The sequence below is a fragment of the Trachymyrmex cornetzi genome, unplaced genomic scaffold (genome assembly GCF_001594075.2).
Source record: "Trachymyrmex cornetzi isolate Tcor2-1 unplaced genomic scaffold, Tcor1.1 scaffold427, whole genome shotgun sequence".
Lineage (NCBI taxonomy): Eukaryota > Metazoa > Arthropoda > Insecta > Hymenoptera > Formicidae > Trachymyrmex > Trachymyrmex cornetzi.
Genome location: NW_017299038.1, coordinates 104,053 through 127,108, shown reverse-complemented (window position 1 = coordinate 127,108; position 23,056 = coordinate 104,053). Strand labels below are relative to the sequence as shown.

The window sequence follows — 23,056 nt, the reverse complement described above, 5'->3', positions numbered from 1 at the left end:
GAAACACGTTTATAATTTTTAACATAATCTCTAAATCTAACTTGACAAAATAGATTCGGCCGCGGGCGAAAATGATTGCGATACTTATAATTGATTTACTGATAAAATTTATCGACATCATTTTTATAGCACAAATAAATATTTATTATTTCAAAATAATTAAAAGTAGACTACATAATTTGTTAGACGCGAGGGATGGAAGGGGAAATAATTCAACGGAGCAACAGTTGCTGGACGAAGACGAAATACAGCGTCCTAAAAAGGAATACTTTCTTTTATACAGAACAGATATATTCGTTCTGCAATTTGCATTTGTTTATTTCTTTCTCTTTTTAAACTCGAGGATACTTTCGTTCCCATTTCAAGCGTAAAAAGAGCAAGCGAGTGCAATTCAAGCGGATAGACTGAACTGAATTCACTGCTAATAACCGTTTCTATTAACATAGTTCAATTTTAATCATGATTTAACTCTTCATTTTTTCTACTTCTAAGAATTAAAAAAGGATGAAAAATAAGTTGAACCTGAAAGTTAACCTTGGTAGAAATGAGGGTAACGAAGGAGTCTCGTGGGATGCGGAACATTCATGATTAGTATAGTGGCTTCGTTCTGACGTTTTACGTAGGTTTAATTATTTAGCGGATTCCACTGATGCGTATTACCCTACAAACACAATAAGTGTAATAAGCCTGAAGGAATTGACCGACCATAGAAGATTATTCTTCTCACATTTGATTATGATTGATTAATTTCTTAAAGCTTACACTATACCTATTGTGTTTGCGGAGTCATGCATGCTTGTAATTAAAAATATTAATCTCACTAATGACGCTAACCTAGTTGACTTAAAAAAATTTACACACAAAAGCACATTTAATCGATAAGTCTGACTAATTTTGATAAATATTCAAATAACTGAGGTAGCAATCTAAAATAATTAACATATAATTTTTCTTTATTTCCAACTTACAATGATCTCCTTTCAGCAGTAAATGTAGATCGAATTCATGGTATAAAACCAGGAATATTGCAAAAAATACGAGTTCGTGCAGGTATCGCCGTGTAGCTTTTGTTTCGGGCTGAATCCAGTGAAATGCAACAGGAACATATATATATATGTATACACGGGAATACAAATGAAAAAGAATGAGAAGTCATAAAAAAACATGCTTGGCCTAATAATAGACTGGGTGTCTCAAAATTCGCGACTCTCTCTCTCAAAATATTAGAGCAAGAATTTTCGAAAAATTATGTAAAAGAATTATTTATATATTTTTATTTCAAGCAGCAATTTTTTTAGATAATAAAGGTTTAAATGTAGCTAATTCTAGACTACGTTTAAATAGCCATCTATCCATAAGTTGCACGTGTAATTCAGTGTGCTCACTACTCACAGGTAATCATCTAAACATAATTCGCGTAATATTGACCATATTTATAAAACCTTAATTCTTATATAAACTCTACTTATATCTATTTACAATAAAAATTTACAAATAATTTTTTTACTTAATTTTTCAAACATTTTCTCGCTAATATTTTGAGTCGCGAATTTTGGGACATTTTGTATAAATCAATATTTGGTTGTTATTTATTGCGTACTAAAAATCTATAGTATATATACGTAACTATAGATTTTTATACAAATAATGGAACGCAGCAATTATATTGTATCATTAACCGAGTAACACAGTTACGTTCAAAATAAACGTTAGAAATCATCTTTACACTAACAAATAAACGTCAAAAATTTGATACATTTTTAAACTATTTAATAAACGTTACAGAAACGTTTATAAAATATTTGTGATATCTATTATAAACGGTTTTTTACTAATTAAAAATTTTTTTTACGCATTTTGACTACGTTTTTTAAAAAAATTAAATTATTCCCTTAGGCAATAAATTGATTACAAGTTAATCATCGATTAAGCTGGTTCGAAATTGCGTTTAATCTTTAATTTAATTGAGTTTTTTAATTGCCTCGAAATTGATCGCCGCCGTTCTCTCGTTCGCAGTTCCGGAAGGCTGTCATATTTCTTGAAAGAAAACAGAGACGACACTTTTATTTCAGACATCTTATTGGAGACAGTCTATATATTATTTCCAATTTCCACAAATTTTCATAGACAAAAATTATAACCGCCGCTAGAGATTCGTGATTGAGAAATAATCGAAGCTTATATTTATAAAAAGAAGGGAGGGAGGAGGAAAAAAAAGGAAAGGATCGCTCTCGTTAAGTCTTAATGATAACGGCGTAATCACGTCGCGCACAATCACTATCGGTAACAGGAAGAGACGCAGAACGTGTAAACGGGTCATCACATGTGTGCGGGGGGGGGAGAGAAATTACGTGTATTATACGTATCGCTGTTGGGCTCTTCTTTTTCTGCCGTACACGTAACAAAAATACACACTTTCAGGCAAATCTGCTTTGAATTGAACATCGATCGTGCGTTGTTGCAAGATTAGGAGTAAAGCTAATGGCTGATTTTCTTTTTCGTTTGCGATATTTGCCGCTTTAGTTGCGCATAGCGAATATCGAATGTTCTTGACGCCGTGTATCTGTATGTGTGTGTGTGTGTGTGTGTGTGTGTATGTGTATATAATTTTTGTTTTTTGAAACTTATGTTGCTAATCTAAACCTAACTACGTTGAACAACAGGTAAATGTCCTGAACAAAATTATGAGCGCTTCCCCGCCATTATCGCATTACTCCGTTAAAATATTCCAGTCTCACGAAGGTATTCCACCTTTTCTTGCATTGAACAAAGAGATTTAATTACTAAAAAAAACCGATACACTGGCAACTTGTCGGATTCGAGCACAATCTATAGTTTCGTGACTATTTAAATGAAATGTATCAATTTACCATTTATTATTGCTGACATTCTGTATCAATAAAACTTACAGTCGACACTTTTCAAAACCTGTTTTCGATTGAATTGATTTAATTTTTTCAAGAATAAATGCTTTTAAAATGATTTCATTTTTCTTTTAGTTAAAGAAGAGCATGAAGAAGTTAAAAAGTACTATGATGAATACCGTTTGCTTTTCTCCTTTGTCAGCAATAATAGAATTTAAAAAGAACTGAACGTATTGTTCGTGTGCTCCCGAAAAGTTAATATTTAGAATTGTAAAAAATAAGGTAGTGCCTGATTTCCTGCCAAAATTAACTCCACTCAAGAAGTTCGTTAATAAATAATGCGACGAAATTGGAATACCCTCGAGTACCTGCGATTAATTTGGCGAAGAGAAAAAAGCATAATGCGTAATATCTTCAGTGAAGACGTTACGTGCTTGTGTAACAGACGTGTAATTATATTAATTAATTATGTAGAGATGTTCAGTCTCCTCGAAGTGTTGAATATGGAAGGCCGTGTTTGGTTCGAAGATAAACCTTACGAAGATAAACCCCTTCGGTACTGAGCTTAGACAATGAAACGCACAGACAATAGGAACAGGAAATAATAGACTTCAACCAGAAACCGTGTATTATTCCTATACCGTAATGCATGGTTTCTGATACATTGAAATCTGATTCCCTGTTCCTACTGCCTGTGCTTTTAATTTTGCCTAGGCCTTTACGCTCACATTCATCTCTTCTTCTTCTCTCGAGCGTTTCCCGTTTTCCAGAAATACGGACCCGATGATTCAAATGCAACAAAGATGACCGATTCGGTTGATCAACGTTCGGCTCGCGCTTCCTCGGTCAAACGACGAGAACATATGCAGTGAGTGTAAAAAATATTCGTACAGAGAAAATATATAAAAAAACATTATTTATCTTATTTTTAAGAAGTAATATTATCCAGTGAGAAATGAATCGTCGAATTGATGTCGAATCGATATCGATACGATGATTTCAACACCAATTTGACGTCGATTCGACGTTTAATTGACGATCATTTCTTGCTGGGTAATTAACAATTTATTCATAAAGGATAAAATAGACTGTATGTTTCTTAAAATTATATATACCAAAAAGATGTGTATTAATTATAGAAAATATATCTGAAAAAATTAACGTTTATTTTCTACAAATAAGATTTTTTATGTAAAAAATTTCCTTGTACAAATACTTTTTTGCACTCACTATATGTAATTCCTGACACTATGTTTTCGTTGGTACGATTGCCAAAAGTTTTCCAGGAAGATTTCACGGTGACGCCCTAATCAGACTAGAGACCTTATAACAGAGTCTGGCTTCGAGCAATTTTATCAGAGTGAGAAAGAAGGATATATATACTGTCTCCTTTTAAATGCTATCTCATTCTAACTTATACTGTCTCACGCATTCTAACTTACTGAAGTTAACAAAAACAAGGGGCTAATCAAAAGTTTGTCAGCTCTTGGCCAGACTCTGTTACGAGATCTCTAGATCAGACCAAAGATTGAGTTTGAGATTGAGATTGAATTCAACCAATCAGGAGAAAGCAAATCAATATCAAGTTTAGTGAACCTTGCTTTGATTGATGAAACTCATCAATTAAGAGAAATAAACAGATTTTTCGGTCAAAACGGATCTTAGCCTAAATATCTCAGAGTGAATTTATATCCAAACCGGCGCATCGATATTCTTATCGGTTTTGAAACGCAATGATGAACAGAATTAGAATAGCGGTATCACATATTAAATTGAGAAGCACTAATATTTTATAATTTTATAATTTTTAATACTAAGCATCTTAGAAGGCATATTAATGGTTTGATGCTAACCTAAGCATCTTAAGAATTATAAATAATTTAATTTATTGCCGGATCTGGATTCGAATCCCAGCTGTGTGTGTGTGTGTGTGTGTGTGTGTGAGGCAATATTTTTCACAATAAATCAAATTATTAATATCCTAAGATACTTATTAGCATACAAAATGATTAAACTGCTTGTCAATATGATATTATTACTTCAATTCTGTTCATAATTGCGTTTCAAGACCGAAAAAGATTTCGGCGCGCGGTTTGCAGAACTAAATGTATATAAATTCATTCTGAAATATTTAAGCACTAAAATCCGCTTTGACCGAAAAATAGGTTTTTATTTCTTTTAATTGATTTATTCTCATCGATCTGATACAAATTGTAATTGTTGATCAAATTCCACCTTAATCTCGATGAATCTCTAGTCTAATATGGGCACATAGTCCTTATAATCTGCATATCGAAGAAAAATTCAATCTCGCAGAAAATTTCGCTCCATCTCTACTTTTTCACGTTTATACAATACATATATATACGTCGATACATCTCTCTCGTCTGTCAATTCTTCTCAATTCCTACTCGCTCGAATTATCTATATAGACGAATAGACCTACATCTAGTCTCATGCTAACTCAAAACTATATCGCCTCATATACATATTTGTATTATATATATTTATATATATGCATATTTTATATCAGTCACGAAGTCGTCGAAACCAAGCCTGAGGGTAATTTGATTCGATACTACGATTGTTTAATGATTCAGTCGTAGCGTCATTACGAGCGCGTTGCCCGTATTACACGCAAAAGGAGCTTAAAATCGTAACATTACCATTAAGCGAGTAAGTAACAAGAGCGCGCTGAAGCTATTTTTTTTCTTTACTTTTAAACTGTCATCGCGATCGGATTGAAAAAGAGCTCGACGAAACCGATCGATTTTTTCGACCAGCTGGCGCAGAAAATTGTATCGAATATTGAGTCGTGGACTCTGATATGTTTCACATGCTGTCTCATAAAATTCGTGTTAAACGGGCCTCTGCAAAAGACCTGAATGCTGATTATCGTTGCAATGATAAAATGCCATATTCTAAATGCAAATTTGTCACTTTTTATATTCCGAGGTACTTGGACTAAAGAGAGTCTGGATCAAGGAAGGTCTGTGATTCTCACGTCCCTCGGTTCTTCAGCGCGGCTCTTGTAAACCCGAGGAAAGCTTCTCTCTGTGAGCACCGTGATTTTCTTAGAACGAGTAAATCCGCGTCGCCGCCATCGTCACGACTGTTGCTTGTTTCGCCTCCTGCGATAGAAAGGGAGGATAGCTGAAGAAGAGCGACAGCAAGGGCCGTTCGTCGAAAGAGCGCCGACTCCCGGAGAAACGGCTGCTAACATCCTTTCCTTCTGGTAGAATCTCCGTCCGGGAGACTTTTTGCTTCTCTTTGTGCGCCTCTAGACAGGCCCCAATGTCGCAGATTACTTAGTAGACCATTCGATGAGGATATTGATAGCTTCGCGGTTGGGAGCTCAACTGCAGCTCAGCGGCGGGATACGCATCGTAACCCTGAAAGTATAGGAAAAAGGGCATTTTTCGACAATTTCTTTCGTCTACTTTCATTCTTTTTTTCTCAAGCCCTCTATTGAAGATTCTCATACAGCACAGATTATTCTAGCAATATTACAGGCACATTTGCAATGTTCCAACAATATTACAGTAATATTGCAAACGTTGAGGCAAGCTTCTGTGCTATATTGGCTCGAAGCAATTGTCGAATTCAATTCACCTGCGTTCGTTTCTTGGACACCATGAACCTCTTCTGGGGATAGTATGCGGCACGTTGAGGATAAAGGAAATCGTACTGCGGATTACTGTATTGCGCGGGGCCTTCATACTGCTGATCCAGCTGCTTTCCGTACTGCTCGTAATAGCTGGGCGGGTGGGTTCGGACTATCCCGATGTCGGAGGGCGACAATGTGTCGTAGTGCCGCGAGGGGTATACTGGCGTCAACCATGGGAGAGCTACAAAGGAATACAGAAAAGGATACAGAACTGATGAAGAGGTAGGAATCCTCGCTAAAGAAATTCATTATCCTTTTATTATTTTTATTTTCGTGCAGCTGGATCGTAATTATAGAATCGGACAGTTATCAACACGAACCGTTTCTAGGGTCTTCCTCATCAAGGAAATCGTTGTCGTCTATCTCGTATTCATCGTTAGCATACTTGCGCCAGTTTCTATTCATGGAATAAAAATGAGATTGATGAATTAAGCATATATTTATGGGAAGAATTGTAAAAGATTTGAAAAACATTGATTACCCGTTACGCTGTTCGTTTTCCCACAGTGACAGGAGGGCCAACAGGTCATCGGGGTTGATGTCCCCCCGGATGAGAGGCAGCTCCCGCTTGTATCGTGGTTCCTGGTAATACGGGACGCTGAAAATTCAAGTAAAAGCGTTCCTATAATCTCGGATAATATTTCAGCAGGTATTTTCTCGAGAATTTAACTCTATTACTTGCGTGATTTTCTTTTAACGTAATTATTCGCGAAGGATGTTTCTGACACCCCAACATTATATCCTAATTCCTGTTGTTTTCTTTGAGAACTTAATTGCTGGTCTGCTCAAATTTACTATACGATCTAGAGATTCGAAAAAGAGGGACTTGCCAACTGGTCACGCCAACTCAATAATCGTTGAAGGCATAGACGTAAGACTTTTATTCAACCTTGCAACAAAACAAATAAAAATATTGTACGTCCTTGTACATAGACAATCTCAGCATATCGAGTTTTTTTAAAAACACAATACTGAACCTCGCTATCTGTTCATTTTCTTAAAATTCATAATAAAAAAAATTGACTGTGCCCCTTAAAAAATAAATTTTCACAGAAAAAATATCTTACATTAATAAAGTCATCAATCAGATGTTGAAGAAAAAGTTTTTAAATAATATATTAGTAAGAAAATCAATTACATTTAAAGTCAAATAAATCTGAACAGACCAGCAGAGTTTTTAAATAAAGATTGATAATAATCTATACATTCTCTAAATAAACATTGTAAAAAAACTATTTAATTATGAAACAACTTGCACTAAATATATAATAATGTGTACAAATAGCATTCATTAATTTAGCGTACTTATAAGATGTCTTGGATATTCCATGTGACGGGTTAAATAATAAAGGGTTAATAGTGTAGATCTAAAAATAGTCATCATGTACTTCTATTCAAGTAAGAACGTACAATACTTAACAATGAACTATGTAGTCTATAATGATTCGCGAGTGGATTCACTTGTCGCGATAATGCTAAACAGATGTGTCAAGGAGAAACGACGATCTAATCGTGGCTACAAAAATTGTCGTTTTTCCAACGATGCTCAGATCGATGTCTCGCAATCTCGTTTCGGAATCGCTTCGTGAATTCATTATTCCGCGTTGCTCGCGCAGCGTCTATATTTCAAGATTGATCGATGCTTATCCGTGACGCAAAGCGACCGACGACAATCACAGACGACTCGTCCCTACATCGCGCGCTATTGTTCTCCAGCACGAACGGCGCTTTATCTCGCTGTCGACGGACTGTCCTTTGTATGAACGAGTTTCACGGTAGCTAGCATTCAAACTTGTACTCGATACAACGGCGAGTACGGGGACAATACCGCGGACAATACGCGCCTTCGATGGTGAGAAACGATTGCTGCGGCGACGGTTGTCGTCGTCCATTGTTGATTAACAAAGAAAGTCATCTCGTAATCATCCAACCCAAGAGAAACACAAAAGTCAAAATAACATTATTTTCAATCTTAATGTCAATAAACAGTCAAATTTTGACCTTCATGACGTCAAAATAAAGTTACTTTGACGAGAAGAAAGTCAAAATGATGACTTTGGGTTAAAAAATTTTATTGCTTATTGACATTAAGAATCAAAATGAAGTCATTTCGATTTTTTGTTGAATTTTACGTGTTCTTTAGCTGTTACACATCGCGTTTACGATAAAACGATCGATATAGTGATGCCTGGTAGAGACTAACGCTGATCAACTGATAAGCTGGCTATGTGCCAAAAACTCGTAGGATACTTTCATTCAGCTTTTCGGCGTTTATCAGAGCGTAGTAAGGACTCTGGCCCTACGCGGCCTTTGCGCCGCCAAGGCTGACCATACTCTCGAGTCTTACTACTGTAATTTATCCATCTTGATTCTTCCGTCTCGATTTCGTCTTAAGCTCACTTTATATCCATTTTTATTAATGCAGATTAATTGTAATCTTGGCTTAACTTATTTTTTATTCTCTTTTCAAAGTCTAAGGATTAATAGGAGATAAAGGATAAATTAAATCAAGATTGAAATTGATCGGTAGAACTGGGTATTAGACGATTAATTTGCAACAAAGTTCTATTTTGTATGAGAAATGTGTATACATTGCAAACAGTAAAAAATTATATTGATTCAATGAACCTTGCGAGACTGAAAAAGTGAATTTTATACTACACAGTGTAAAGTTGGAAATTAAAAGATGAAATTATCCTTTATCTGTAAAGCAATTTTCACCTTTTTTGTTATACTTAAAAAATTCTTAAAGACATCAAAAATACTTTATATAAAAATTCTAAAATAAAATTATTTCTATTCATCTCTCTCTCTACGTCAATAATATTTTTAAAAACTAATTTTTTTAAATCTATATGTTTATTATTTTTTGATATATTATGATGTATAGAAATGAAGGCAATTTTTTACTATAAAATTTTCATATAAAACATTTTTTGTATGTCTTAAATAGTTGTTAAGATGTAATGAAAAAAACCTGCTTTACATGTAAGAGACGATTCCACTCTTAAAAACCGTTTATTAGCTGCAATGGATATTTTCTAAATTCATTTATTTACGTGACTTTAACATTTCGAGAGGTTCTCTTGCCATTAGATATGCTGAGAGAACTCGACGTTTTTATCTCATTAACGTTAGTTTTTCGGCACGTGCCGCTTGCAATTCTTCTAATCGAGTTAATCTAGTTCATTACGTCGGCGTTTCCTCTATTGATCTGCATCCGACGGGACGCCTCCATTCAAACTCTCGAAACGAGGACGGCAGGGCTGTTGTCTAATGCGTCAGCAGGATTATTATATACCGTCGACGGAAGAACAGTACATGGAGTGCAGCGGAGGCTCATCCTGTCGCAGCCGGAAGTATCGTCGATAAATCCGCGGGGTGTGCTTGCCAGATGATTGGTCGCTGATACCGGCGAACAATCAAGCTCTGACCTACTTTCGCCTCCATCCCGGCTCCATTCAGCTTTTCGTGGGCCCGCTCTCTCTCTCTCTCTCTCTCTCGCGGATACTCAACCACCACCACCGCGCCACTACCACCTGCGTCACGCGTATCGAGCGATTCGTGCACTGCACCAAATTCTCCCCCCGTGTGGGTGTGCGCGGCCACGTTCGTGTGCCACGATGCCGTATGCACAGGCGAACACGTACATTCGTCTAAAGCCCGTTTCTACCAATATAGATCCAGATAGCACAGAGAGTTTCAAAAAGGATTCAAAAGAATTCTTTTTCTGAAAAAGTATTCTTTTCGCATCTGAAAATAAGTTCAGAACTGATGACATATGACTGAATTCATTTTTAACTCTCCGTGCTATCTGGAAATTAACTTTAATCTCAGTTCAATTTACTGTTTATCTTTTTCTAATTGTTAGAACTAGGAAAAGATGAAATGTTAGTTGAATCGAGATCAAAATTAAATTGCATTAGAGTAGAAACGGGTATTAGAATTAGAAAAACATAAAGAGTAAATTCTCTAAATTCTTTGGAATGGAATCTCCCTCTAAAGAGCGAAAATTGAGCCAGTCTTGAAAGAGAGTTTCTTCTAAGATTTCATTCTTCAGAGTGACAATTCACTCTAAAGTTTTAGAGAGTCAGTTAAACTGAGATTAAAGTTAATCTACATGTACCTTGATAGAAATGGACATAAATCTCTACGCTCGCTTTGTGCTGCACGCAGGAATTATTTCTGTCTTTTTTTCGCGAGAATGTGCGAGGATAGTCCAAGCTACGGATCGTTAATTCGCGAGAATAATAGTGCTTTTTTTTACCTTTAGATCTTTGAAGATTCCGACAAAGTCACGCCGAGATCTACAATTTCAATTTCAATTCTAATTCTCTAATTAATTTCAAAGAGACTTTCGCTGAGATGTTGAGAATTGAAGGGAGAAGAATTTTTAATATAAATAGAGAACAGAGGCTAATGAGAGTTTTTTTTCGCGGTAAGTCGTGCGAGCAAATGATTTATTAAAATACGAAAAAATCAGACGTTTCGGCTTACGTTCGAGCCATCCTCGGTGTATCTGATCCATATACAATCAAAATTCTTAGCTGGTTAGATAGGAGATCGTTCCGCTTCATTTATAAAGACACCAGGTTAATAGATCAGGCGATCAAATAAACTGAAGATGAATTTTATCAAACCGTGAACATAATCAATTAAAAATTAAATTAATTTCGCTGTATATCCGTATCCATATTTAGTAATAACTTATGTGCGTCAACAAGACGACAGTTAGCAATCAAATGAGTAACTGAAGAATTTTTGTACGAGTTAAGTAATTAGATACCATCGTCTTTGATTAAATCAGTTTTTTCACAATTTTAATTTAATTCGATGTAATAAAATTGTGGGAATCGGAATAAAAATTATAATATATAAATTGTAATATTGTATAAATATTATTAATTATATTAAACGAAATTTCTACGAGATCTTGGCCGAAGAAATTTTAACGCAATTTTCCTCGATGGCGCGCAACACGCGTTCTTTCTTTTTCATGAAAATATATTCAAAGTGCTTTTAACGGCGAGTGCTATTCTATTATTATGGCACTCGCGTCTAAGGATAACGCGTTATGTAATCGCGTTTACTATAATGGAAACGGTTACCGCGTTATAAGAATTTTATCGAGGAAAAAATTAATCGTTGTCGTGTCCGTCCGGGGTGACCCGTGACATTTGCGACGGTCAGGCAATGCATTCCCGTACATTTTTCGTGTAAAAATAACGGGCCGCGATGGCGATGGCTGTTAACTTTGAGACGATAATAATGTCCTGCTCGACGGCAGGTCCCATGTATGTGTGTTTAATTTTAAACACCGGCCTTAGGCAATTCCGTGCGAAGCGCTTTTACGGCTTCGATATCGAGGGCTCGCGTGTTCACGCGATTTCCTGAAATTAGATTCGGCTCTCGATAAATCTGCATCGCGCTCACCGGGAAAGCGTATTTTTATCTCGCGCCGTCGCGCGATCGCGAGCCGGACGTAAACGTTGCGTTATTAAGCGTCGTAACATCTTATCCGTTTCATTTGCTTTATAGGGGAGGGAGGGATACATCAAAGGCTAATATTACCTTTGTCATACGACAAATTTTTCAAGCCTGTTATACCATCCACAATGGGGGTAATATTTGACGCTTTCTAGCAAAAAACATACAGTGTAACACGGTGATCATTTCATCTCTGATTAACATTGATAAATAATAAGAATGTAATGATTCACTGTGTCACACTATGTCTCTTACTATTAGGTGTTAAACTTAATTCCTATCGCTCGCTACTAGAGGGCTCTGCCTCCAACGCTGACGAGTTTCGACGATGAAGTCACATGTCTTTTGTAGTTTAGACATCGCTGAAAGTGATTCAATCCTCACAGGTTAGATTTCTCGACGCCAAAGAGATTTTCCAATCGAATGAAAATGAATCGCGATAAGCTGTTTTTCCGACATGTGCTTCTTCACTACTCCGACCTCAAGAAAACCGCAGCTGAAGCGCATCGCTTATTATCCGAAATTTATGGTGATGGAACTCCATCGGCTGTCCAGGACAGCCGAAAAAATTTGAAGATGTCGAGCTGCAAGAATTGCTTGATGAGAATCCAGCTCGAACGCTTTTAGAGTTGTCGAAACAGTTAAATGTTACTCCAAAGGCCGATTGAGTGAGGAATTGATGCAAAAAAGATCGTCCGTAGCCAACAATCGACGCAAAGTCATTTTGTTGCATGATAACATTCGACCGCATGTCGCGAAAAGCGTGAGGCAGGCACTTCTAGAGCTTGAATGGGAAGTTCTCCCGCATCCAGCGTACTCTCCAGACTTGGCACCGTCGGATTACCATCTCTTCCGATCGATGCAACACGCACTTACGGACACACTTCTTCAGTTATAACGAAGTCCAAAAATGGGTGGATGAATGGATCGCCTCGAAAGACACCGCGTTCTACCGTCTTGAGATTGCCCTGTTGCCGGAGAGATGGGAAAAAGTAGTAGAAACTGGAGGAAATTACTTTGATTAAGGTATTCATTCATCTTCCCTTCGAAACAAATCGATTTTCGAGACGAAAAAACGATAGGAATTAAGTTTAACACCTAATAGAAAGTACCCATTGTGTATAGTAAGCTGTAAAAAATTGACCAATTGTAGTTGATTATTCTCTTCTCATTCAATTGTAATCGGTCGATTTCTTACGGCTTGTAATTTAATTATTGCACCACATTACTCCCATTGTAGATGATCCTTTAATTGGCAGCAGGACAGAAAAATTTGTGAATCTCTCTATCCTAAAATCAATCAACTGGAAGCCGATTGTGTATCTTGAAATGAGGTGAAAATTACTAGAGACTAATTAAATTATAAATATTCTACTGTAGTTGCTCACTTTTGTAATTTTTATCACAATTGACCTCCAGACTCGAAAAATTTCTCATACGATAAATATAATACCAGCCAAAGAATGCGACGAGTAAGATCGTTAATTATCGTTATTATCAGATGATTCTCGTCCTCTGATTATACAGCACAGAAGGTTGCAGCAACATTCTTGCAACATTTTCAATTTTATTTCAATATTTAGGCTTCATAGCAGCAATCTTGCTGACGTCTTATCTTTGCTTATAATATGTCTCCTGCATTTATTTTGTCTTCTTTTAATTTCCTTTCGTATCTGGATATAAGTGTTGTATAATAATAACAAAGATTATTATCATTATATTATTACTGAGACAAACGTTGCAATATTACTGCAATATTACTGGAATGATCTGTGCTGTATGGGTGAACACCAACATCGAGCGGTTGGCGAATCAATGCCAAGATAACGGATGCGAAACTTCCGATGATTTCATTTGGCTGCAATTTTAAACAGCACCAGTCGAGCGTACGCTACTGATATGGTCTTCGATGATCTCTATTTCACTCTATCTTTCTCTCTCTCTCTCTCTCTCTCTCTCTCTCTCTCTCTCTACAAATGGTTCGATACGACTTCGGTCGTCAGGTCGACCGCCGCCGTCCCTGCACCGAGGGCAACGCCCTCGCAAGCCCTCTCATACCCATTCAGAAGAAACGCCGGAGGAAAAGAGGGATGCTTGGTGGGTGGAAAGGGTGGAAAGGGCGCGCACGGTGATGCATAGCCCTCGCGCGCCGAGGTACACCGAGTCGATCCTCACTTTACATGAGGGGGTTTCCGTTATCATGCCAACTCAGCAACGCGCGCGACTCCGAGGGTAAAGCCCTGCGCACAATGAAGGAAACATTAGGAATAGAAATACGATACTGAGATTTTAACCTACTAAAAGCCGTGTATTCCGGTGTTATTGGTTTCTGGTTGGTAGAAATCTTGATGTTGATTCCTGCTCCTAATGTTCTTCCATCTCAAATAGAACACAGAAGTCATAAGAATATCATAAGGATGTCTTCGTGATCTTATTTGTTATTTATACGTAAGTTCATTTTCAAATATCAAACGATGTCTTGATGATGTCCTATGATATCATTATGACTTAATTGTGATTCTGTATTCTAACCTGGGATTGTGCACAGCTCTTAATTCATAGTAGGGAAAGAAAGAAAGAAAAAGAGAGAATCGTATATTAACTCTCATAAAACTTATTTTCGCGTCCTCGATTTCCGATATTTCATCACCGATGCGGCAATTTAATATCGGTCTGGTGTACAGAGAGGCCGTGTGGCCTTCGCAAATCGACTTCCAACTAAATAACGTTTCACAATTTCGCTCTCTTTGGTTCATGAAATAAGCGCGGCAAAATAAAACGAAGTCGTTACGGTTGTCCACTTGTCCGCTTTCGAGGATTTTGTTACCTACCGCAATCTAACAGCGGTTACTCCCGGGAATATCGATCGACGCGGGGTTATCGATTTCGAGGGAGAATTAGGAGTAAGTAGGACGCGGCCACTTACCTCCTCTTAACTTGAGCCTGCACCGGCTGCGGGGTAGGCAGAAGGCTAGGCAGACGTCTCGTTTGGAAAGAACTCGTCGGAGGCTGCAACGTGGTGCTCGGTCGCGCGGTCGCGGTGGACTTTTCCGATCTCTTGCGCCGATCCTCGCCCGCGTAATACCGCGAATACGGCACTGTGTCCCACACCCGCGGTACGTCCTCCTCGACCTCATTCACGATGACTTTTCCGTAGCTGAGACACAAATAATTCTCGTTACGGCGAATCTTGCCGATCAAGGTAACACTGGGCACTTTCTATTGGGGACACACAAGTCGACTCAAGTACCATTGTCTTTGTTATTCATTGAATGCCAAGAAAGATACTTGTGTTTTGTAATATTAAAATAAGGCATTTTATTGTACTGATATTATATTAATATATACATTATATTATAATATATTATATTATATTCAATATTTTATATGGCTGTTTTAAAAATTGGTGATTTTTGGGAAAACCATAAAATATTAAATATATATTAAAATAATAATATACTCTCTAAATTCTTTGAAGTGAAATCTCACTCCAAAAAAGTGAAATTGTGCCACTCTGGAAAAAGAATGAGATTTCACTCTTTCAAAGTAAGATTAATTTCAAAGAATTTAGATAATAATATTACTTATACATTTTATATGTATTTGGAGTACTTTATAAATATTTATATGTATATATATGATGTTTATTAAAGAAAAATGTAGAACAAATGTAGACTGGAAGCCATTAAAGCCGCGAGGCAAGGATTAAAATTAAAAAATAAATAAATACAAAAGTAATATTAGTATAATATTATATATATTAATATAATACCAGTCTAATAAAATGTCTTAAAATATTATGAAATGTATTAAATAATATTGGTAATATAAGCACAATAATTCTACATAGCACGTTTTATCTGGATGTTTTTAAAACGTCTCTTAAAAATCTGTGCCATATGGAATATAACGAAGCAAATAAACGTGAAGCTCTCGAATATTGCATGGCGTTCAAGGTAAATTAATGGAATAGGCCATTAAGTTCTAAAAATATAATAATCTACGAAGCGAAAAAAATGTATTCCGTTTGTCGATCAAATCAAACGTAACATTGAAATAGTTACGTAATTCGCGCGCGAGGTATTGAATTCTGAATAATTTATCTTCCCTGACGCGAAAACTAGACTTACTCGTAATTCTTATCGTACGGCGAGTACGACTCGTGCTCATACATAGTGTTGCTGGGTGATTTCTGGGCCGGGGATGGTTTATCGTCCTCGGCGAGAGCTGCTTTCAAGCCTCCCAGCCCCGAGGCAGCGAGAGTTCCTACATACGTAAATGAATTCCAGAGATAATCCTCGTACAATATTCGCTGGATTATATAACAAGCATTGTATGTTTTAACCTTTTATTACGCGTGAGATATCCAGAACACTCGGTCACCTTATAAATTCGCTAAATGTATAACTGTTATTTGTATATATTGTTATATATATTTTGCGCAAAATGTTTAATTTTAAAAAAATTGTTTTTTATTTTCATCTACAAATATTATTTATTTTCATCCAAAGAGAGAGAATGTGCAGAATATTATCAATTTCTATTCACAATTGTAAATAATTAAAGAAAACCACCCTAGAGTTCATAAATCGAAATCAAATCAATATCGATTGATTTATCGGACCGTTTGATCTTCTTTCGAAAATCAATAGAAAATCTAGTAGGTATCAAATCAAACGGTCCTAAAAAAAATCGACTTCAAATCGACTTGTGAACCCGGGCATGAAAATTGAGATATAACATTGGAGTGTCAGAAACATCCTACGCAAGTAATTACGCTAAAAAAAACCACAAGAGTGATGTATTTTTATCTAAAGACCGTATAGAGAGAACGTTATAAATATTTATTTGATCATAAATGATTAAAGGGACTCGAAAATTGAGATATAACGTTGGGGTGTCAGAAACATCCCAAGGGAGTAATTACGTTAAAAAAAAACATGAATATACGTATTTTTATCTGAAGATTGTTATCAATTTTATTTTATTTTTTATTTTATTGGAAATAATCAAAGAGAACCATGAAAATGGAGATAAAACGTAGGGGTATCAGAAACACCCCTCACGAGTAATTATTTTTATCTAAAGGATGTTATCAATTTTCATTATAAATAATCAAAGAGAATCGTGAATATTGAGATACAACGTTGGGGTGTCAAAAGACTTCACGCAAGTAATTACGTTAAAAAAAAATCACAACAACAATATACAGTGAGAGCAAAAAGTATTCGTACAAGGAAATTTATTTAAAAAAAAGTCTTATTTGTAGAAAATAAACATTAATTAGCAATTTTATATAATGAATACATTCTGTTATAACATAAACAAACGAGCTTCGCATGTATGCCTGATTTTAGAAGCTAAATCTCTCGTTTGTACGAATACTTTTTGAGCATTTAAACAATACAATTTTTTATTTTCGCTTATTTTTCAGATGATATATTTTGTATAATTAATACACATCTTTTTGGTATATATAATTTTAAGAAACATAGTCTATTTTATCCTTTATGAATAAATTGTTAATTATACAACAAGAAATAATCATCAATTAAACGTCGAATCGACGTCAAATTGATATTGAAATTATCGTATTTATATCAATTCCACATCAATTCGATAACTCATTTCTCGCTGGATAATATTTACTTTTTAAAAATAAAGTTCTTTTAAAAAATATTTTCTCTGTACGAATACTTTTTGCACTCACTGTAGTTTTCTTTAAAGACTGTATAAAATGTTATCAATTTTTATTTGTAAATAACCAAAGAAAATCATGAAAATTGAGATATAACGTGATCTAGGGATGTGCGATCTTCATTAATTGTATCGATTTTTTAATCGATTTAGAATCGGATTGATTGAAATCGATCTATTATATATAAAAGATCGGAGTTGAATGAATCGATCTATTGAAGATCGATTCAATTAAAATTTTTTTTGTGGCATCTCACGAGAAATGTCAATGGAATAGATGTCGAATCGATGACAATTTGATGATTTCTCACTGCAATTGTAGAAATTCAACAAAAACAATTAAAACATGATTCTGATTTGTCTCTGAGTAAAATAATTTTAATTTAAAATAAAAATCTAGGTTCATTCTAACATCTGTAGTTATGACATAAATCAATTACTAATATAAAATCGGTAAAATATCGTATATAAATTCAATTTGATGACAACTGTCAGTGTCAATTGGTATAAATTAGAATTTAACTAGCATTTATTTATACATTTTGTCGGTAGTAATTATTAGTTGTAACTACGGGTTTAATATTATTAAACCCGATTAATATTAACTGGTAACGTGTAAATGTAGGCAGTATAGGCAGTCGGCAGGGCTGCCAACGGCATTAAGAAACATCACCTGAGTGTATCCAGACATTATTTTATTCTTGTTCAACATTCAGTGAATGTTATGGAATGAAATGATATATCAAAATATATCTTGAATTTCCGAATCCGCCCATACGCTTCGAAGAACGATGATCTCTTATTAAATAAATCGATCCATCTTAAAATCGGATACTGACGAATTGATTAAAAGATCGATCTTTTTTTGTAAAAAGATCGGATCGAGATCACACATTTCTAACATTATCAGGAACACCCCAAATGCGAATAATTAATTACAAAAAATCACGCGAGTAGCGCAGAATTAATAAGAAAATCCGTTAATAAATCAAACTAATCAAGACTCCTTACAAATCAAAGAATTGGAAAGAGTAAGGGCACTAGGAGTCGGGCGCAGAAGAAGTGTATTATTTGCGCGACGTCTTCTGCGCCCGACTCCTAATGCCCTTATTCTTTCCAATTCTTTGATTAATAAGAAAACTTACGTTTTTCTGCGTTCGACGTGAAGGATTCTTCAGCGGCAGCAGCGACGGCGGCAGCATTAGCAGCTTGTCGATTCTGCTGGTTGCCGAACATCAGCATCTCCTGGGTTCGTTTTGCTGAAAGCGACATTGCGGGGCGTTCAAGCGAATCGAAAGCGAATAAAAATCGAGAAATAATTTCGAGAGATTACATTTCGGCTTCATGACCTGGTCCGCCTTCTTCGCATCCTCCATCAGGCTCGTAGGCAGGCACATGCCTACCGAGACTAGCGAGAACAGCAGCAGCAACAACCACGCCCAGTTACACGTCATCTGCGACAAAGTTGCGGGATTCTCATTGCCAGTTGCGTTCGCGATGACGCACCGTTTTCAGGGTCAGAGCTTCGCGACACTCTTTTTTTGCGCCCGTGTCTCCCACCCCCGAGTTCTTCCTCTTGACATCGAATTTCCGACCCCAGTAATCACAGGACCAAATTAAACCACAGATCTGTCCTTTTATCCTAAAGTTCTTTCACAGTTCATGTCTCCCTTTTCTTTCCACATTTCGTTGGAGAGAAAAAGAGAAAAGATGCACCGTGCTAGAAGTTCAGCTAAAAAGAACAGGCCTCATGATTTACCCAAGGAACACACAAAAATCAACAAACACTCAAAATGATTTAATTGTTTTAACGTTAATAAACAGTTAAATTTTGTAACAAAATATCATCATTTTAATTTTCTCTTGACTTGATATATTCCTTGGTTATTTAAGCCTAACTCTCTTTCTACCTCTTTCTACCAATGCAACTTAATTTTGATCTAGGTTTAACTAATTCTTTTCTAATTAAAAATTAGAAAAAGATGTCTTAAAAACATCTTTAAGACGTCTTGAGTCTCGATTTTCGTCTTTTTGCTATCTGCGGAGTTTTATTAGTTACCGGGTCACCGTACTAAGACAGCTTAAATATGTAAATGTCATGTAATGCGAAATGTCGAGAGTCTATTTCCACTGTGTGTGGAGAGACCGAGTGTAGGAGCAACAAGGGCGCTCGATAAAGGGTCTTGTGCATATGTTTGCGGTTACATAAAAATATTATGTCGTGGAGAGTTCTATAATAAAATATCTTCAGATATGACGCCATCGTCACAGCGGCCGACGACGTCACGACTTCATGTAATCGACGCGGTTTACTTTCTTCGGTTATGACGTTGACGTTACCGTATGACGTAGACAACGAGAGAATTCCCCAACCGCTTTACGTCACACACATGTATGTAACTTGATAGGTTGACTTTATCGAACTTTTGTTTTATCGCGTGACGGTGATATGCAGCTCCACGTGTGTATAAAAAGATTCCTTGAGAAATAATAAATATCCTATAAAGGAGCGAGAGGAGCGGTTGTTTTCAGTAGAAAATCCTGGCAAACTCGATTTTGCGCGATTATTTTAATCTAACATGCATAAATTTACGTATCTATAATAACTTCATTAGCAGCTGTTCGATATATCAAGAATTTCATAATGCTGGAAGGCAAGTTTCCGCGTGTTGCACGATCGAATTACACTACTTAATTGCTCTCAATTGGCTTCTCATTAATGAATTACGGAGTGCCTCTGAGGGTAAGTTAACCAGCGTAATTACGTGAAACTCTAATGGTGATGCTGGAAATGGCTGCGGAGAGTAGCGAGCGCGCGGACGGTGCTACATGGAAATGTCAGAGTTCAAAATTGCGTACAGAAAACGATATGTATTTGCGAAATTGCGTATTTACAGTATAACGACAATCTCGGATATTGCATTCCACGCAATTTTGTACAAAGCAAATGGCTCGCAATTTATATGCAATATCCAGGAAGTTTAATCGTCTGATTCAGTATTGAAAAATACATGACCTCTGACCTTTCGAATTTTACAGAAGACTCCTTTTTTGCACATAAAAGGTCACTTAATTTCGCATTTTATATGATATATAATTGAGATTTCATTCGCCTCGGTAATAGACGGTATCGATATGGATTAAAGTGACATTTAAGTGGAACAAATAGAAATTAATGTCACAGTTGAAACAGTTTTCGCGACAGTTTCGTTATTGACGTTGCGACGCGGTTCTCAATTAAACGATCACTGGATTAAATGCTTGGGAATTATTCTCGGAATTGACATTCGCCTAAGTCCGAAAACGAATGGCGAAGTTTGACAATTAAAGCGAACCGTGTAGCAACGCCAAACCGGATATAGTAGACCTAGAAATCGTACACTTGTTGCATCTACAAATACTATAGTCATTTATCGGCGTGTACGAGCTACACGGCTAGGTAAATCGCAATTAAAAATGCATTTCACTGAATGAGAATCTCATTGACGAGTTAAGTGTGCATAAAAGCCTTCTCTCACGCACACGCCGTCGCCATAATTAATTCTAATTTATTATAACAATACACGACATGACAAGCACAGACATATTATCGTTTCAAAGAGGATCAACGACGAAATCATAAAGCAACATTTAATCCCGAAACACACACACGCACACACGCACGCACACGCACACGTACACACGCGTGCGCACGTAGCCAGCTGTTCAAATTTCTTAAAATAGACATAGAAATGTGAATCTAATTCTTCCTACAAATATCGCTAAAATTGAACAACATTCATTGAGATAAAATGAAATTTGACTCGGAGCCGTGCGCAACTACCTGTATGAATGTGCCGAAAGTGGCCGGCTACGTGACGATAAAGCGCGTTTACAATTACATTTCACCGTTCAAATTTCAGAATCTGTTTTCATCCGAAATTATCAACCACGGAATGAAGAATGAAAAAAAGAAACTACACGAAGAAGTGAGGATTTGTCTACCTTGCGAGATGCAGTAATTTCGTTGGGTTTGTCCCTGTACGCTTGTCCCTTCCTCTCTCGCGAGTCTCGCGATGATCCTTCGGCTGGCACCCGGGTGGAGAACAGGCACGTCCTAGCGGATCCGCCGGCTCGGGGTGGAATGAATGTCGGGGCTCGGCAGGACGAGTAGAAAAGCGGGGTACGGTCGATCAACCAACCCCCACCTTGGTGAACGAGCATTCCCCGTCTCTCGCCTCGTGGTGGTGAGAGCACCCTACGACGACGCCGTTGGCTGCGCGCGCGCTGCGTTTCCTCGCATGGCACACGACGCCGACAGCAGGCGGTGCGTGTGAGTGCCGCATACACGAACTCCACACAGCCGTTGATACGAGGGACGTCTCTGCCCACGCGATGACCCAACTACGTCTTCCCGACGGATCCCCGGCTTTCTACGTGGCATCGTAAGGATCGTTTTGCGTGGGAATTATGTTGTTATTTTGCTGTCAAAAGCCTGTCAGCCGACATTATCGGAGCCATAAGATTTTACCGTTATCGAACGCCATCGGTTTGGTAGTCACTAAAAAAAAAATATTTTAAAAATAAATTTTAATAAATATTTATTTATTGTAAATAGTGTAAATAAATATTTATCCTGCAATAAAAAGAAATAAAGTTAAATTAAACTAATCATTTTGTGCCAAATAAATGTATCTTTATATTTAGTAGATATTTAGTTAGCACTGTTCAAACAAATGATTTTTTTAAATTTAGAACATTTTTCAACGCGTGGATGGAAAGTCCTTGTGTTCTGCAAGCCGCTGATAATTAGTATAATGCAGCCTCTAATTTTCTTCCTCTAATTGTAAGCTTCCCTCGGCAACGTGAATTTTAATTATTTTATCAGTAACAGAGGTCTTTGAAAAACATAGCAATTTTTTTATTGTTTCATATTGTAAAACTTTAAAAAAATTCTAATATACTCATCAAAGTTTTAACATCGAGTTTTTATCATCACTGAAGATTCGAATTGTATTTTACTTTATTTTTCATAGATTTAAATTTATCTACAGTGAAAAAATAACGTTATATCAAGTGCAGCATTATTTTCATTAAAAATAATTTTATTAATTCAATAATAATAATAATATTAATAAAACAAATACATCATTCTTTTGTTTGAGTAAAATTTTATTTGTTTTATTATATTGAATTAATAAAATCATTTTCAATTAAAATAATGCTGTTAATATAATATTTTATTTTTAGTGTATCAAAATTCATAATCAAAATATCGATGACCTTTAATGAATCCAATTACCAGTGCAGTGTTAAAGCCGTCTTTGTTATCGAGACGTTTTTGAGCTTCTCGAGATATTGA

General features: G+C 36.3%; 1 protein-coding gene across 1 annotated transcript; it reads right to left on the bottom strand.

Moving 5' to 3' along the window:
• Positions 1 to 5,019: 5,019 nt before the first annotated feature.
• On the bottom strand, positions 5,020 to 21,940 carry LOC108764462 (prohormone-2). The gene is made up of 9 exons (XM_018512723.1): positions 21,700 to 21,940; positions 19,049 to 19,169; positions 18,861 to 18,974; positions 16,149 to 16,284; positions 14,945 to 15,175; positions 7,013 to 7,129; positions 6,852 to 6,928; positions 6,477 to 6,712; positions 5,020 to 6,256 (listed from the first exon to the last, which is right to left on the bottom strand). Exons 1-9 carry the CDS (start codon positions 21,916 to 21,918, stop codon positions 6,173 to 6,175), a joined length of 1,335 nt encoding a protein of 444 aa, XP_018368225.1. The 5' UTR covers positions 21,919 to 21,940; the 3' UTR covers positions 5,020 to 6,172.
• Between the last annotated feature and the right edge of the window lie 1,116 nt (positions 21,941 to 23,056).